Source organism: Camelina sativa, chromosome 14 (assembly GCF_030686135.1).
Source record: "Camelina sativa cultivar CO46 ecotype springtype chromosome 14, ASM3068613v1".
NCBI classification, from domain to species: Eukaryota; Viridiplantae; Streptophyta; class Magnoliopsida; order Brassicales; family Brassicaceae; genus Camelina; species Camelina sativa.
This window is the reverse complement of record NC_141893.1, coordinates 15,485,463-15,501,726: the sequence shown is the minus strand read 5'-3', so window position 1 is coordinate 15,501,726 and position 16,264 is coordinate 15,485,463. Positions and strand designations below refer to the sequence as shown.

General features: G+C 37.3%; 3 protein-coding genes and 2 pseudogenes across 12 annotated transcripts; 4 read left to right on the top strand and 1 right to left on the bottom strand.

Moving 5' to 3' along the window:
• Positions 1 to 356: 356 nt before the first annotated feature.
• Positions 357 to 3,395, top strand: LOC104741755 (SH3 domain-containing protein 1). Its single transcript, XM_010462671.3, has 10 exons — positions 357 to 808; positions 1,088 to 1,201; positions 1,298 to 1,367; positions 1,454 to 1,602; positions 1,726 to 1,827; positions 1,930 to 2,130; positions 2,213 to 2,275; positions 2,359 to 2,715; positions 2,803 to 2,877; positions 2,971 to 3,395. Exons 1-10 carry the CDS (start codon positions 749 to 751, stop codon positions 3,091 to 3,093), a joined length of 1,314 nt encoding a protein of 437 aa, XP_010460973.2. The 5' UTR covers positions 357 to 748; the 3' UTR covers positions 3,094 to 3,395.
• A 224-nt stretch (positions 3,396 to 3,619) lies between these two features.
• On the top strand, positions 3,620 to 5,394 carry LOC104741754 (pentatricopeptide repeat-containing protein At1g31430 pseudogene; annotated as a pseudogene). The gene has a single exon (XR_015579277.1). The product of XR_015579277.1 is annotated as a pentatricopeptide repeat-containing protein At1g31430 pseudogene (transcript).
• Positions 5,395 to 5,469: 75 nt separating this feature from the next.
• LOC104741753 (LRR receptor-like serine/threonine-protein kinase FEI 1) lies at positions 5,470 to 10,065 on the bottom strand. 6 transcript variants are annotated; one of them, XM_087483041.1, is made up of 15 exons: positions 9,617 to 9,912; positions 9,336 to 9,414; positions 8,934 to 9,157; positions 8,697 to 8,832; positions 8,544 to 8,615; positions 8,390 to 8,461; positions 8,217 to 8,288; positions 7,827 to 7,898; positions 7,671 to 7,742; positions 7,386 to 7,474; positions 7,130 to 7,288; positions 6,703 to 7,035; positions 6,377 to 6,622; positions 6,153 to 6,286; positions 5,470 to 6,063 (listed from the first exon to the last, which is right to left on the bottom strand). In XM_087483041.1, the coding sequence occupies exons 3-15, from the start codon at positions 9,031 to 9,033 to the stop codon at positions 5,845 to 5,847; spliced, it is 1,776 nt and encodes a 591-aa protein (XP_087339167.1). In that variant the 5' UTR covers positions 9,034 to 9,157; positions 9,336 to 9,414; positions 9,617 to 9,912; the 3' UTR covers positions 5,470 to 5,844. The 6 variants fall into 6 exon arrangements, with proteins under 6 accessions (XP_087339167.1, XP_087339168.1, XP_087339165.1 ...); XM_087483042.1 differs by having other exon boundaries at positions 9,336 to 9,384; positions 9,617 to 9,911; XM_087483039.1 differs by having other exon boundaries at positions 6,377 to 6,625; positions 9,617 to 9,907.
• A 107-nt stretch (positions 10,066 to 10,172) lies between these two features.
• Positions 10,173 to 12,588, top strand: LOC104741752 (uncharacterized). Of its 3 annotated transcripts, none has more exons than XM_010462666.2 (7): positions 10,173 to 10,532; positions 10,610 to 10,743; positions 10,837 to 11,085; positions 11,299 to 11,433; positions 11,530 to 11,712; positions 11,848 to 12,009; positions 12,103 to 12,588. In XM_010462666.2, exons 1-7 carry the CDS (start codon positions 10,271 to 10,273, stop codon positions 12,544 to 12,546), a joined length of 1,569 nt encoding a protein of 522 aa, XP_010460968.1. In that variant the 5' UTR covers positions 10,173 to 10,270; the 3' UTR covers positions 12,547 to 12,588. The 3 variants fall into 3 exon arrangements, 2 of the variants coding, with proteins under 2 accessions (XP_010460968.1, XP_087339169.1); XR_015579278.1 differs by having other exon boundaries at positions 10,198 to 10,532; positions 11,853 to 12,009; XM_087483043.1 differs by lacking the exons at positions 10,173 to 10,532; positions 10,610 to 10,743 and having other exon boundaries at positions 10,946 to 11,085; positions 11,313 to 11,433.
• Positions 12,589 to 14,438: 1,850 nt separating this feature from the next.
• Positions 14,439 to 15,805, top strand: LOC147928258 (MATH domain and coiled-coil domain-containing protein At1g31390-like; annotated as a pseudogene). Its single transcript, XR_015579232.1, has 4 exons — positions 14,439 to 14,640; positions 14,736 to 14,902; positions 15,079 to 15,305; positions 15,431 to 15,805. The product of XR_015579232.1 is annotated as an MATH domain and coiled-coil domain-containing protein At1g31390-like (transcript).
• The last annotated feature ends 459 nt before the right edge of the window (positions 15,806 to 16,264 follow it).

Genomic DNA, 16,264 nt, shown 5'->3' with positions numbered 1-16,264 from the left:
TTAAATCAAAAACAAAACAATAAATAAAAACATTATATCAATTCATTTTAAATAATATATTAAATATTTATAATTATGTTTATAAAAATAAGCTTTATAAATTTTAAATTTGTACAATTAAAATTTTTAAAATATATTAAAATAATAATACTACAATTTTAGGTGGTTAAAACGCTCATTTAGATGATGCTATAGCGTTTAACGCTTAGATAAAACGGAAGGGGACGCCTAGAACACTTTTTGGAATACTCATATTTTCTAAGGTATATGATAACCTCATGTTGAAAATGATATTCAGCTAATAAAACAAAGATATGGGCATATAATAATTTTTCATCCTGCGGTCCAATTAATATGTGCCATTAAAAAAATATTAGAATAATAAACTTTTCATAAAAAATAAAATGTAAGACTAAAACTAAATTAAAAATGAAGTTAAATGAGTACAAAATTGAAGACCACTCAAATAAAGAAAGACAGTGTTGGAAACCGAAGGAGTAGCTGCTTAACTTTCTCCACTATAACTCATTCTCCATTGTCGTTACCTTTTTGTTTTTTTTTTTCTCTCTACGACTGTTACCTGTAAAGAAAAGAGTTAAGGATCCATTACTTTTATCTCCTCTGTTTCCTCAATCTGAGAATTTTTTAACTTACCCTTTTCCCCAAATATCTTGATCTATCATCGGTTGGTAGTACTGAAGAAACCGAACTTGAAGCTACTTAGAACTTGAGTTTTGGTTTTAAAGACATGGAAGCTATAAGAAAGCAAGCGGCGAAGCTCAGAGAGCAAGTCGCCAGGCAACAGCAAGTGGGTGGTGGTTTCTTAATTTTTTTTCTAGATTTCTGTTTTATTAGATTACTGAGATAATTTGTTTTGTGGGTATCAATAAAGGAGGAATCTTTGAAGTGGGTGATGGTTTTGATTTATAACTTTTGGGAGTAGATAGGATTTTCGAGGTATGAATTGGTTATGTAGTTAGGTGAAAAGTATGGGACTTTGCTTGTTTTAGGCATAGGTTACCTTATAATTTCAGACAAGATTTGTGTAGGTTTCTTTATTTGTATAAAATTTATGGTTATTGTGTAGGCGGTTTTGAAGCATTTAGGGCATGTTAACGCGGATGCTGTTGTTGTTGATGAAGAAGAGCTTCATTGTCATCAGAAGCTTCAAGATCTGTATAGCTCTACTAAGGCTGCAAAGGTAAAAGATAGATTTAGTTTAGGTTTTTTTTCCTTCGGGTGTCTCGTGCTAATCTTTATTAGTGTTTTGGTTTTATTGAAATTCTTCTGTTCACAGCGTTTGCAAAGGAATATTGTTCGCGGACTCGAAGGTTTCATTGCCACAGGCACGAAAGTTGTAGAGATTGGTAAGTTCTTGTTTTCTACTTGATCTCATATATATAGTTCTTGGGAATTGGGATCAAATTTGTAATGTTGTACTGTATGTCCATAGGGTTGAAGTTTGCTGAAGATTTTAAGAAATATGGAGATGAGAATCCTGATGCCAATACTCCTCTCTCAAGAGTTGCACATCACTTTGGTACCTCTTACAAGTCGGTGGAAGGCGAGAGGGAAACGCTCCTTGGAGTTCTTAGTGAGCAGGTAGATTTTTGGAACATTTTTTATTTCATTCTCTATTCTTTTACCTGGCAGGGTCGCTCGAGAACGTTGCTAGCAAAGTTATAGCTTCATTTTTTAATAAAGCTTCAGAGTTTTATTTGTTAGGTTTGTGAGCCAATTCGTACTATGATATATAGTGCGCCTTTGGAAGATGCTAGGCATTTGGTGAATCACTATGACAGGCTGAGACAAGAAGTTGAAGCTCAGGTAAAAATCTTATTGAACCTCTCTCTGGTTTGTTTTGAAGCTATTTTGAAATTTCTTGCGGTGTTGACCATTTGTGGAGGAAACACACGCTTATTTTAATAGGCAACTGATGTTCTGAGGAGAAGATCAAAGTTGAAGGAATCTGATATTTCTGAAGAAGCCTACATAAAACTTAAGAATTCCGAATCGAGATTGGCTGAACTCAAAACAAGTATGAAAACTCTTGGCAAAGAAGCTACTAAGGCCATGTTGGAAGTTGACGATCAGCAGCAGAATGTTACTTATCAGCGCCTTCGTGCTCTGGTAATCATCACTTGAATTATATTTCAGCTCATGATATTTACTTGTTCCTTTGATTGGATATGAATTGAAATTACCAACGCAGGTTGAAGCCGAGAGAACATATCATCGTAATGCTCTTGATATCCTCGACAAGCTACATGCTGAGGTCAGTAACTGGCTCTATTTGCATACTTCAGATTATGACTAGATACAATCAGTCATATGATCTGGTTTTGCTTTCTTATTCAGATGATTGCTGAGGAAGAATCTATAGGATCATCACCAAAGTCACTACCTTTACATTTAGAGGATGCTGCTTCTCTTCCCCAAGAAGAAGTGAGTTCAAATCCCTCAGGAGAGATCAAATCAAATACCTCGGGAGAAATCGAATCAAAACGTCGAGAAGAAATCAAGTCTAACCCCCAAGAAGTAACCAAACCCAATCCCAAGGAAGAAAAGAAGTCCATTCCTCAGAAAGAAACCAAATCCAATCACCAGAAAGAACTCAAGTCTAGTCCACAGGAAGAGATCAAGAAGTTCAATGGATCTGATGATCATCACAACCATCAACTTCTCAGTCAGAATGATTCCTACTTTCTTGCAAAGGTAAAGCCTTCAAAACCTCTTAACTCTAATTTGAATCGATTTTACAAATTCAGGGGTGTAAAGACTTATGTTTTCGTCTTTTGACAGGTTGTGCACCCGTTTGATGCTCAAGCCCCAGGGGAACTCAGTCTAGCTGTCGATGATTATGTAATTGTGCGGCAGGTACATTTCTTGCCACCCGTGTTTAACAATACATACAAAACACAGAAACATAATTTTAACAATTTTGTTGTGTTTGATGAAACAAAATTTCAGGTGGCTGGAACAGGCTGGTCAGAAGGAGAATACAAGGGCAAAGCCGGATGGTTTCCGTCTGCTTACGTCGAGAAACAAGAGAAAGCTCCCGCGAGCAAGATCGTGGAAACAAACGTCAAGTAGCAGCGATCTCTTTCTTAAAACATATATATACTTCCATAAAGTATGTGTAAGCTACGATTGTGTGTTTTTCTACCTTCGACCTTCGTCCTACATATCATCATAAGTCATACGTAAGTATGATTGTGTCTAAGATATGTATCCACGAGTAAATATGATCTGTGTAAGAGATACGATTGTGCTTTTTCTTCCTCTTTCTTAAGTCTCAACTCTCGAGTCGATTTCTCCATGGTGAGAATCCTGTTTTATCTTCTGTAATCTAACTCTAATTATGATAATATATGATCTTTCAGTTTCTTGTTTCAGTACCTTTCGTAAAGCTTGCTTCTTTATGATGAAGATAAATCTAAGTTGTAATCAGCTTCAGAAACCGAACAGAGTTTGAAGCGTGAAGACTCTGTTTTTGTAATGTTATGTACACGAAAGTTGACAACTTTACATTTTCATTACATTTGTTTCTTTTGGGCCAAACCATAAAAACTGTAACGCCATTTTTTGGTAATCACAATTGTATTCTGCTGACAAGAGTATGGGTTCTGTACAAACTCCATCACTTCTTATGTATAATAAGATGCTCAAATCTCTTGCTGAGACAAAGAGTTACACGAAAGTTTTGGCTTTGTTCGGTGAATTGCGAGGACAAGGCTTGTATCCTGATAGTTTCACTTTACCGGTTGTCCTGAAATCAATTGGTCGTTTGAGGAAAGTTCTAGAAGGTGAGAAGGTTCATGGTTATGCTGTGAAAGCTGGGCTTGAGTTCGATTCTTACGTATCTAATTCACTCATGGGGATGTATGCTTCATTGGGTAAAATGGATACCACTCATAAAGTGTTCGACGAAATGCCTCAACGAGATGTTGTTTCTTGGAACGGACTGATTTCTAGTTATGTTGGGCATGGGAGGTTTGAGGATGCCGTTGCTGTATTTAAAAGGATGAGTCAGGAGAGCAATTTGAAGGCTGATGAGGGTACGATTGTGAGCACTCTTTCAGCTTGTTCGGTTTTGAAGAATTTGGAAGTTGGTGAAAAGATTCATAAGTATGTTGTCACAGAATTTGAAATGAGTGTTAAGATTGGGAACGCATTGGTTGATATGTTCTGCAAATGCGGATGTCTAGATAAGGCTAGAGCGGTTTTTGATTCGATGAGAGACAAGAATGTCAAGTGTTGGACTAGCATGGTTTCTGGGTATGGTAGTAATGGTAAGATTGATGAGGCTAGAGAGTTGTTTGAAAGAAGTCCTGTAAAGGATGTTGTTCTGTGGACAGCTATGATGAATGGTTATGTTCAGTTTAACCGGTTTGATGAGGCGCTGGAACTGTTCAGGTGTATGCAGACTGAGGGAATAAGGCCTGATAATTTCGTGTTAGTCTCTCTGTTGACAGGTTGTGCACAGAGTGGAGCTTTAGAGCAAGGGAAGTGGATACATGGGTACATACGTGAGAATAGAGTTACAGTAGATAAAGTAGTTGGTACTGCTCTTGTTGACATGTATGCAAAATGTGGATGTATTGAGACAGCTCTAGGGGTTTTCTATGAAATGAAAGAGAGAGATACGGCTTCATGGACATCACTTATCTACGGTCTTGCCATGAACGGGATGTCAGGGAGAGCTCTGGATTTGTATAACGAAATGGAACATATCGGTGTTAGACTAGATGATATAACCTTTGTTGCGGTCTTAACAGCTTGTAATCATGGTGGATTTGTAGAGGAAGGACGTAGGATTTTCTATTCCATGAACAAAGTACATAAGATCCAGCCTAAGTCAGAGCACTGCAGCTGTCTAATTGACCTACTCTGCAGAGCTGGATTATTAGATGAAGCAGAGGATTTGATAAGTGAAATGCGAAGTGAAAACGATGAAACTCTAGTTCCTGTGTACTGTTCTTTGCTTAGCGCTGCTCGAAACTATGGGAACGTAGAAATAGCTGAACGGGTAGCGGAAAAGCTAGAGAAAGTTGAAGTAAGTGATTCCAGTGCTCATACTCTGCTGGCAAGTGTATACGCATCTGCTAATAGATGGGAAGATGTGACGAATGTGAGAAGGAAAATGAAAGATATGGGAATCAGAAAGTTTCCTGGTTGCAGCTCCATCAAGATTGAAGGGGTTTCTCATGAATTTATTCTTGGTGATGATCCATCATCTCACCCAAAAATGGATGAGATCAACTCAATGCTGCATCAAACGACTAATCTGATGGTGGGTTTGGGACATGAAGAAATTGAAATTTGAAACTTTCTTGTACATTCTTTAACGAGTGCCCTTAAATCATTATCAATCGTTTCCCTGCTTTTAAGTAATCATGAATATAAGCTAATGAATCGATATGAGTTTGAAATCAGGTTCTTTAACTGAACCAAGATTTTGACTGAGACTGAGGAAGAAGAAACATGGATTATTTCAAAAGAAGAATTTAGAGTTTTTCTACAAAGGTCGCAACTATACAATTCAATTTCATGTTCAAATAAAAGTTTCTTTTTACCAAAAATCTGAACAAAAAAAAAATAAAAAAAAAAAAGGAAGGGGCTGAAAATGAATGGCTCAAATCTTGTAAAACTGGAGGGCAAAAGTAAATGGCAACACAAACACAAAGACTCTGTTCCATTACTGGAGGTTGATGGATCTTCATTGGCATTTGCAGGTTTTCTTGGGGGAGCAAAACTGTAATGGAATAGACACCAGGCATCTGGATATTCCCAACCAGATTCTGTTTACTTTTTCTCAGGTTTTAGTCTGGTGGGTTCATGCAATCAATCGGAGCTGGAATCATAAAATTCGCTGGGGCAAGGAGTCATGACTTCTGATTCAAGTAACTGGACAACCCGATGCATCGTGGGACGCTCTTCTGGACTCGAAGACACACACTGTGTTGCTATTGACAGAAGAGCATCCAGGCTCTCTATCTGCATTCCTTCACAGTTAGGATCAACGATCTCCCTTGGCCGTTTCTCGCTGATTAAGAACTTTAGCTGCAAAAGATCATTAACCAAAAGTTCTTTTACTCAAATTTGTCGGAATCAAAACATCAATATCAAAAAATAGAATTTCATTTGCGTACCCAACCAACAACGTTAAGGCCTTTCTCAATGAAGGAAGCATCGGTGGGTCTCTTCCCACTCAAGATTTCAAGAACCAAAACCCCAAAACTGTATACATCTGTTTTCTCGGTTGCTCTACCGCTTTGCATATATTCTGTTAAGTCAAAGTCAAATGGGAAACTCTCAGCATTTCGAAGATCAAATCTTTATTATGTAAGTGAAGACTCTCAAAAGGCCTCTTTACCTGGAGCTAAGTACCCAAATGTGCCTGCAACAATGGTTGTAATATGGGATTCTTCGTCTTCCAACAACTTGGCTAGACCAAAATCTGATACCCGTGCCTCGAGATTGCCATCAAGCAAAATGTTGCTCGACTTTATATCACGATGTATAATCCTAGGAGAACAATCATGATGCAAATATGATAACCCTTTCGCAGCTCCTATGATGATATTTACACGCGAATCCCATTCCAGTTGCTCGCCTCTCTCTACTAATTCAAGAACCAAACATTCCCAGTGAAATATTCACAATATTGGAAGAGAGTTGTAAAGAGAAGATTGGTCATACCATGAAGTGCTTCATCGAGGCTACCACCGGGCAAGTAATCATATAACAGTAGCTTTGATGTTGGCGAATTGCAATATCCACGTAGATTCACTAGGTATCGGTGTTTGATGCTGCCAAGAATCTCAAGCTCCCGCTCAAAAAAACGATCAAACCCTTCGTTTAATTTAAGAATTCTCTTCAATGCAAAAACGTTGCCATCATCCATGGCCAGCTTATACACTGTTCCAAAGCCTCCACATCCGATAATGTGCTCTTCATTCAATATTTCCAGCTTCTTAATAATATCTTTGGACGAGTAAGGCAAATCTCCGTGGAACATCACAATAGACGCACCTGAATTGACAAAGTCATAATGAAGCTTTTGGAGATGGAGGGAAATTTGAAATTTTCCAAGATAATTTCTTCTAAAAAATTCAACACGGCTCACCTCCACCAACATCCTTTGCAAGGCTTTTAATCTCGACTTTACCGAGCTTTTTATATAAAAAGCATCCCCAGAAACACATCAGTGCCACTAGAAGCAGCGCACCTACGGTTGCTGATGCACTAATAAGCAGCTTACCCGAGTTTTTCTTTGGATTTTGACCTATAATGTAGAAGACACCAAATATAACTTTAGTGATAGAGCCACAACAAAACCTGTATGTTGACCAGAAAATTGCTAGGATACGTAGTTGCTTTACCTGATTGAGAATTTGAAGAAGGGTTTCGACTATCATCTTGGCACACGACATCAATTTGCTTTCCACACAAGTTAAGGTTTCCAATGAAGCTGTAGGGGTAATGTATCAGTTTGAAAACCATTTTTAAACTTCAGCTACACTGATACAAGCTAGCTAAATATTTACTGTGGTTAAGAAAAAATCATCCCAAATGTAGCCGAAGCTTTGAAAGATCAGCTGTTGAAATGAAGTTTAGAGGCTTTATTTTTCTAACCCTGAAAGAGGAAAGGGATTATGTTTTCTTACGAGTTCTTAGAAAATCCAGGGAGCACCCCGTCAGAAGGTATTTCCCCCACCAGGAAGTTGTTTGAGACATTGCTTCAGAAGACAAAATGAAACAGAAAGATTCACAAAACTGGAATATGTACAATTACAACGGAAGATAGAGATTAAGGTGCTCACAAGTTAGCAAGCTTTTTCAACTGCCCAAGCGAAGCAGGGATAGCTCCACTGAGAGTGTTACTTGACATGTCCCTTGAAGATATGAAAAAAAAAAAAAAAAAAAAAGTTAGTTTTAGTTCGGAGAATATAGCAATCACTATTTGAACTAAGTTGAACGGAAGTAAACAGTATCGTGCTTTTCAAATTACAGTACTTTTACAGGCTCACTAAGAGTAGAGGCATAACCAGTTCTGAATATAATGTAGCATGAAAAGACATTATGCAGTCAACCATAGGTTACCATGATCCTAGATAGTGACAGAAGTAAATAAAACAAACACTAACAGTAATTCCAGAGACCAAAAGACCGACGCATCTGCAAATATATGGAAGAGGAAAAAAAACCCATACAGCTTTTGAAGGCCAGGCAAGTCTCCTATTTCAGCTGGGATTGGTCCAGTGAAGTAGTTACTCTGCAAGTAACTGCAAAAACCAGTTGGAAAATTTTGATGACCATGAACAACTGGAACTGGTCTCTTAGAAAACATGTGGAATCAGCATAAATATCCAGGAAGAGCACTTACATTTCCTCCAATGCGGTGCAATTTCCCAATGCTGTAGGTATTGATCCATATAGGGCATTGTTGTGAAGCATTCTGCAACGACACACAGGTGATCAGCATCAGATTAATTATACTCTTAATTAATAAAATGAATTTAAGGTTAGAGAGTACATACAAAAGCCTTAAATGGTCCAGCTTTCCAATCTCAGGAGGTAAAGGTCCCATTATTTTGTGATAAGTAAGATTCCTGCGAAAGAAGAAACATTAGGGAACAAAAATACTGAAGATAAAACGCTTAAACTAAATCCCAACAAGATTCAAGACTTACAAGGTAATAACTCTCTTCGTTTTTGCATCACATGTCACTCCATTCCATTTACATGGATCTGGATCTTCTGGTCTCCACTGATGGATGAAACTATCTGATCTACTAACTGCATTTCTGAAGCTCAGAAGCGCCTCGCCTGAATGGTGTAACAAGCAAAAAAAGGATTAAAGCTCTATAGAAAGGTCCAGGACGCTATGAATGGTAATGAGTGAACGATTCATATGGCAGTAAGTGTACCGTCAGGACTAATGGCTAGATTTTCGTTTGATAGTGCACAAATCAATGAGATCAAAAGAAGCCATGCCCAGCAGCTTTTCATCTCACAGATGCCCATCATGGCACTGTCCAAGCATAATATAACTACTACCAATCATTTGAGAGAAGAGCCTCGTCCTTGTAACAGATAGTCAGCTATTTGATGATCCCATGGGTCTACTATGTCCAAGTAAGAAACTAGACTCCTGAAAAACGAAGGAAATACTTATATTTTTCAGATTACTAAGGAGCCCTGAAGAGTTCAAGTACACTTAGCAACATAACATAAACATACGCAATTGTACATAATATCATACAGTAGCCCAAAAATCAAACAACAATAACACATCAACTTATGCATGCTCCCATCTACATTTTGAGTACCTAGAACAGTGAAACTGTCCCACAAGAATCCCACCCACTTCCACAATTCCTAAAATTAGAAAAGTGAGAGTGAAAAATTCTGCCAAACAAAATTCCCAAATTCAGCATCATTAACCAAAAGAGCTCAAGCTTCAATAAGATTCAAACAGTTAAAACAATCAAAAACTCAAAATCAGAAAAACAAAAAAAAAACGATTCAGCAAAAGACCCAAAAACCAAACTCTTTCCCCCCCCCCACACAATACCAAAAGGTCAAAACTTTGAAGCAAAAGAATTAGTACCAAGACTACAAAATGGATCGGAGAGGAAGATGAAGAAGAGGAATTGAGAAATTGAGAGACAGAGGAAGAAGACGACTAATTGAGCTGTAAAGCACGAAAATTTATATATTAACTAAACGAGACCCAAAAATAAAAATCACTTTTTTTTTTTTTTGGGGTTGTGTGTGTGATTTATTTTTATGGTAAGAGTGAAGAGAGAGAAAGCTAGAGAGTGTTGTGTTGTGTGTGAGAGAAGAGAAAGAAGAGAGAGAAGAGAAGTGTTTGTGTTTACAAATTTAATTAAGTTTTTGTAAGAGAGTTTGAGAGAAGAGAGAAGATGCTTTCTTCTCCAAAGCATACGACCAATGAGAAGAAACGAAGTGGGTCTCGCACGTGCCGATCTCGACCTCCCGCACGTGCCAACCGACGCTTTCCTATACTGATAGACAAACCCAATTATTATGCCAGCTACACCTTAGCTAGCCTCCTCCTATCTCTCTCTCCCTCGGTCGATACCTTCATTGGGCCCTTTTTAAGGCCCATTATACTAATTGACGAGCCGTTTTGTATATAAGCCCACCCGTTTTAACAAACCGGAATAAACCGGTAGAGATTAGATTTGATCCGCCACTGTTGCTTTGCTGGTTGGTTGTGTCGCATTTTGCGTTTTTTTCGATGGCTACGGCGGCGACTCTTTCCCTGAAACCGCCGGCGAGCTTGTTCTACGGCGGGAACCAACGCGACGGAGGACGGAGAGTCATCGTCGCACGAGTTTCTCGAGGCGAAAGGTTTCATGAGAGTATCGTTCGTCTCTCTGCTTCGACTGTGCTGTTTCTCGGTTTAAGCAGCCTTCGCGTCTGTTCTCCAGCCTCAGCTCGGTTGCTACCTCAGCCGATTGTGGCTAAGGAGAATGAAATCAACACAGAAACTGTATCTGGTGCGTGAAATTTGAACATTTTCGTTACTCTCTTTGGGTTTCAATGGATTTGAATTTTAATGGAATGAGTTTTGCAGGTGAAGAGAATCATGAAGTTGAAGAAGCAAAATTGGAAGCAGACTTCGAAGCTTACAAGTCTAAAGTGTATTCTCTGACTGTGCCGTTAAAACTCGTTGCATTGCGTGGTTCAGTGCCACCATCATGGATCAAGGTTGTCTTAGTTTTTCACTTCTCTGTGTTCCATTTTCTTATTTTGAATCTTAGCTTATTAGCTGAAATTGTATGTTTTTTGGATTGAGTTTAGGAATTTATGAGCTCACAAGGGAAGAGAGTGAGGTTAAAGACTCGGTTCTTAGCAAATCTTGAAGAGATTTTCTTTGATCTATGTAAGCCTAGTAAAAAGGGGAATAAAGGTTCTGCTTCAACTTCTGCAGCTGATATGATCAGTATTGGTGATTCTTGGATTAGTTATGCTATTAAGGAAAAGCTGATTGAGCCAATGAAAGGGATTGAAGATCAGGATTGGTATAAAGGCTTGAGTGAGAAATGGAAGGTGAGAATTTAAATCAGTGGTTTTAGCAATATGAATATATCAGTCGTTATGCAAGGGATGGATTTCTACATTGATCAAATAGATTGAGTTTGTTAGGTTGGTCTGGATTATGTATTGTGATACAAAACACTAACTTGAGAGATTTAGAGGCATAGTCTTACTCTGTAGACTTGGAAATTCTGAGGGTTCATTCCATGACTTAGAAAGTCTCAGATTTATCTCCGCAGGAACTATGCGGGAGAAAAATCTCCTGACGGTGAAACGTGGGCTGTGCCATATCGCTGGGGCACCATGGTAATAGCATACAAAAAGAGCAAATTTCAGAATTACAAATTGGCTCCGATAGAGGTTTGTATAGTTTATATTGAAACGCTATCTTACTGTTTATAGCTTTGTGCCTATTTAAAAGAAGTGAATGTCACTGAACATTTTTTCTGGTTGTAGGACTGGGATGATCTGTGGCGACCCGAGCTTGCAGGGAGGATCGCAATGGTGAATTGTCCTAGAGAGGTTATTGGTGCTGTTCTCAAATACATGGGAGCATCATACAACACGACAGACCTGGATTCACAAGTTGCTGGAGGAAGAATCGCCGTGGAAAAAAATCTAGCATCACTTATGAAACAGGTTTTTGCCTTTTTACTATCTCTCCATACCCTAAAGACTAAAAGAGAGCACATGAGTTTAACATGTTTCAAACATCTATAGTTATTTAGCAAAAATGATAATGGTGGCTGATCTTGTTTCCCATTTTTCTTATAGATTAGACTGTTTGACAGTAACAACTATTTAAAAGCTTTCAATGTCGGAGATGTCTGGGTCACTGTTGGGTGGAGCAGCGATATTATCCCTGTTGCAAAACGTATGTCTAATGTTACAGTGATTGTTCCCAAGTCCGGGGCCACCTTATGGGCTGATCTATGGGTAAGTGACAGTCTTAAAACTTTCTTAATATTCTGAATGCTACCATGTAATATATCTAGTCACTAACCCCTGAAGCATCATCGTTATTCAAAGGCAATCCCGGCTGTTAGTGAGTCTGGTAAAGAAGCAGAAAATATAGGAGGACGAGTCCGAGGCCCATCTCCAATAATCCACCAGTGGATAGAATTCTGCTTGCAACCCGCAAGATCATTACCCTTCACACGGGAAGTGATTCCTGGTGCATCTCCTTCAGCTCTTGAGGGTACTCTGGTTAAACAACCAAAAGAAGCAAAGAAAGACAGATCAAAACTCGACACAAACCTCATCTCAGGTGTTCCTCCTCCAGAGATTTTGTCTAAGTGTGAGTTCTTGGAACCTTTACCAGAGGCTACGCTATTGGAATACCATCTTCTGATTGATACTGTAAAGAAGCAAAACCAAAGACCTGGCCTTATGGAGAAACTACAGGACATTGCTTCGATTCGGGTTCCAGGTTTTAGGACAAAGCTTGACTCCGAGATGAAGAAAAATATTTGAGAGACTGACAAAAAGTGGAAATAGAATTTTTGTATTATTAAATAGAGCAACTTTTTACATTGAAAACAAAAAAAAAAACCCTAAAAAACTTCTCTCGTGCTCTCGTTCTCTCCTAACAAAGTAATGAAGTATCATGTCATGAGGAGCGGAGAGAGATTGCATTTGCTGACGTTATTAGCCATTTGTATCAAAGAGCAAAGATGCCAAAGTAGAAGATAGATTGAGCAAGCAAAAGCAATAACAAAGCAGAAACATTTGTTTAATTTAAACTAAACAAATAGCCAAATACAATAACCAAACATCATTATTCAATTTATGTGATTTAACAGGTAAATTAGTCATTATTCAATTGAATAATGATGTTTGGTAAATTAGTCATTTTCAAAGTAATTAGGCATAGGTCATTTTATTAGACTTGCAGAAAAAAAGGAACAAAATTTGAGGAAAAAGGAAACTCCTCAAATTTGACATTCTCATCATTTAGCCATATAAGCGGTGTTATTTACAAAAACAAAAAATTGATGAAAAATACTTTTGTTCACCTCATCTTTTTTCAGCCAATCAGAATATTCCATCTAATATTTCATTTAAAAAATAAATCAAAATTAAATTAAAAAGCAAAACAAATTAAGAAAACAAATTTTGTATACTTTTGATTAAGGAAAGTTAAATATTGGCTTGATTTATATTTTTAAAATTAGAACAAAATTATATACCGGTTTGGGTTTACAAATGAAGTGGTTAGAGTTTAGATTTTACAATTAAAACAAAATTATATGTCGGTTTGGGTTTACAAATGAGGTGGTTAAGGTTTAGATTTTACAATTAGAACGAAATTATATGTCGGTTTGGGTTCACAAATGAGATGGTTAGGGTTTAGATTTTACAAGTAGAACAAAATTATATGTCGGTCTGGGTTTACAAATGAGATGTTAGAGTTTAGATTTTACAATTAGAACGAAATTATATGTCAGTTTGGGTTCACAAATGAGATTGTTAGGGTTTAGATTTTACAAGTAGAACAAAATTATATGTCGGTTTGGGTTCACAAATGAGATGGTTAGGGTTTAGATTTTACAAGTAGAACAAAATTATATGTCGGTTTGGTTTATTAAAGAGCAGTTTAAGTTTATAATTTTATAATAATGTATACAGATTTTATTTCTTTATTTTACAATGGGTGAATGAAGAGGTTCACCCCTAGTATTGTTCAAAATTGATCTAGGGAAAGGTTATGTTTTCCTTTGGACCTAAAGCCAAAAAATAATTTTACTCGGTGTTGGTTTAAGTTTGAAGTTAGCTTGAGGGTAAGCTATACTAATCCTATTAGAGTTATGATTTTTAGTGATAATGATCAAATAAGTTTAGGAGTTATCTAAACTTAGGTGTTTCCTACTAGGATTAGGATTGGGGTTTTACTATATATATATAGGTGTCGAGGCATGACATAATTGTGCAGTGGTTTTGAGAGAAAGAGAGATTGAGAGTTTAAGTTTTGAGCAATTCCTTTTCTTAAACTAATTAAAGTGAGTTTATACTTTTAACAATCTTGAGTTCTTTAAAACCATAATCAAATTCTAGACTTGGGACTAGTTCTTAAAACCAAACCAAAATGCATCATAACTAATATACCGTGGTTATTTGTGGCCGCATTAAATATTAGCTATGAGTAGCCGAAGCGTTTCATATTCCTCTACTCAGTTAGTTGCTTTATAAGTCCAGTGACTCTGCGTATTCTCGAATTTGGTTACTTATTAAAAAAAAATATTGGCTGTGTGTGTTGTTTGAACTTTTAAAAGCTTCGAATTCATAGTGTAATCTTACTCTCGTCTCTCTCTCTATCTCTCATTTTGATTCTGTAGTTTAAATTGTTGGTTTTGTTTAGTTAACAAATTTGGTTGTGTGCCACTTGGATTGTATGATTCATTTAACCTATCGATTAATGTTCTGGTAGTTTGATTGCAAGGAGTCTTCTTCATCAAGATCAATGGAGAAGCAATATGAAAAGAAGATCACATGGACGATTAAGAATTTCTCCTCTTTGCAATCTGAGAAAGTTTATTCTGATAATTTCGTAGTTGGTGACTCCAAATGGTATGGAAAGTTGGTTGGTTTTTCTAATGTGTTCGTTCATTTTAGGTTTACGTGATATTGTCCATTCCTTTATTGGTTTTGGTTTTTACTTGCAGGCGTCTACTGGGCTATCCCAAGGGATGTGGTGAAGATAAAAATAAAAGTTTGACTCTGTTTCTTTCTGTTGCTGATTCTGAATCTTTGCCTGATGGTTGGAAAAGACACACAAAATATAGCCTAGCTGTTTTCAATCAAATTTCAGAGGAACTCTGCCAACATAAAGGTTATTGTTTTACAATTATTTTTCTAAGGCTGACAAAGGAAAATTCATATTTTATGGCTTTGCACTTTACGCGTCATGTACTCATGGGACTTGTGTTGCTGCGGGATTCAAATGTATATATGCGCTGTGCAATTCTATCCGTTGACTAAAAAGTTATATGTTTCTTGACTTCACAGCACTAGTAAACTGGTTTGATCAGAAGTCTCCCACCTGGGGTTACAAAGCAGTGCTTCCCCTTACGGAACTTCTTGACATAAATGGTGGGTTTCTGGTGAATGGAGAAGTCAAGATTGTTGCCAAAGTTGGTGTTCTTAAAGTTGTTGGCAAATCAGATGTCGTAGAGGAAACTTTATTAGTAAATGAAAGCGTCGAATGCAATGGGTTTCAAGTTCTTCCTTCACAGGTACGAAAACTACTTGTAAACTATATAATTCACTTTCTTGTACAAGTTGCATATTTGGTTTGTTGGTATGTTTTGAGATCTCGAAAAAAAATGGCATCTGAGATGGTTTTATCACGTACGTGCAGGTAGAAACTGTTAACAATCTGTTCGAAGAGCACCCAGACATTGCATCAAAAATCCGTGTGGAGAACCCACGTCTGAGAACAACATACTTGAACAGCCTGCTAACCTTGTCTGAGATTCAGTGCCAATCCCCTGAGAAACTCTCCAATAATGATCTGGCCAACGCATATTCAACACTATCTTATTTGGGATTGGCTGGAGAAGAAACTGAGAGAGGTTGGTGAGACTCGGGTGAAAGAAATTGAGGAAGAGTTGGAGGCTCTGCTGGAGTTCTTACGTTGATGTTGTTTTATGACTTGAATGTTGTAGGCAGTAGAGAGTTTGGCTCTAATTGGTGTTTTGGAACTTTTCTTGTCAGTAAGGTTTCCTTAAGTTTCTTTTATTGCGGTTTTGTTTCTTGTTGGAAAAGAAATTCAAAAAAGTCTTAGTGTCTCAATTCATGTTGAGGATACATATTATCTAATAACATATGAAGATGACTAGAGTGATGATGCTTGTGCTGATATTAAATCAGTTAATTTCTCATATAAGAATAGTGTAAATTTGGAACCTATCTAACAGAGAAAGAACTAAAAGAACAGCTGCGATGATTGGATAAGAAGATATTTGGTTCATCAAGCTTCTTCTTATATATGTGTCTTTAGCTCTCTTTCTTGATCTGCTTTTACATGTCCCCTTCCTTTGCTGGATCTTCCACAAGTTGCTCAGAGACTGCATTTGTGTCTTTTCACTTCCTCAAGAATCTTGTCTGTCTCCATACTTCTCTGTTTTCAATTTCCCGATAATATTCTCCAACTATAAATCAAAAACCAATAAAGCTTTAAAGCGAGTATTTT

What these genes read in the sequence shown, in the direction of transcription:
- LOC104741755 (XM_010462671.3), top strand. Translation starts at nt 749, where the DNA reads ATGGAAGCTATAAGAAAGCAAGCGGCGAAGCTCAGAGAGCAAGTCGCC. An exon ending in GACAAGAAGTTGAAGCTCAG is followed by an intron (nt 1,828 to 1,929) that starts GTAAAAATCTTA and finishes TTATTTTAATAG; the next exon opens with GCAACTGATGTTCTGAGGAG. An exon ending in ATCAGCGCCTTCGTGCTCTG is followed by an intron (nt 2,131 to 2,212) that starts GTAATCATCACT and finishes TTACCAACGCAG; the next exon opens with GTTGAAGCCGAGAGAACATA.
- LOC104741752 (XM_010462666.2), top strand. Translation starts at nt 10,271, where the DNA reads ATGGCTACGGCGGCGACTCTTTCCCTGAAACCGCCGGCGAGCTTGTTC. An exon ending in GCTTGAGTGAGAAATGGAAG is followed by an intron (nt 11,086 to 11,298) that starts GTGAGAATTTAA and finishes AGAAAGTCTCAG; the next exon opens with ATTTATCTCCGCAGGAACTA. An exon ending in TAGCATCACTTATGAAACAG is followed by an intron (nt 11,713 to 11,847) that starts GTTTTTGCCTTT and finishes TTTTTCTTATAG; the next exon opens with ATTAGACTGTTTGACAGTAA.
- LOC104741753 (XM_010462667.3), bottom strand. Translation starts at nt 9,033, where the DNA reads ATGATGGGCATCTGTGAGATGAAAAGCTGCTGGGCATGGCTTCTTTTG. An exon ending in TTCTTCAAATTCTCAATCAG is followed by an intron (nt 7,289 to 7,385) that starts GTAAAGCAACTA and finishes TCTACATTATAG; the next exon opens with GTCAAAATCCAAAGAAAAAC. An exon ending in TGCAAAGGATGTTGGTGGAG is followed by an intron (nt 7,036 to 7,129) that starts GTGAGCCGTGTT and finishes TTGTCAATTCAG; the next exon opens with GTGCGTCTATTGTGATGTTC.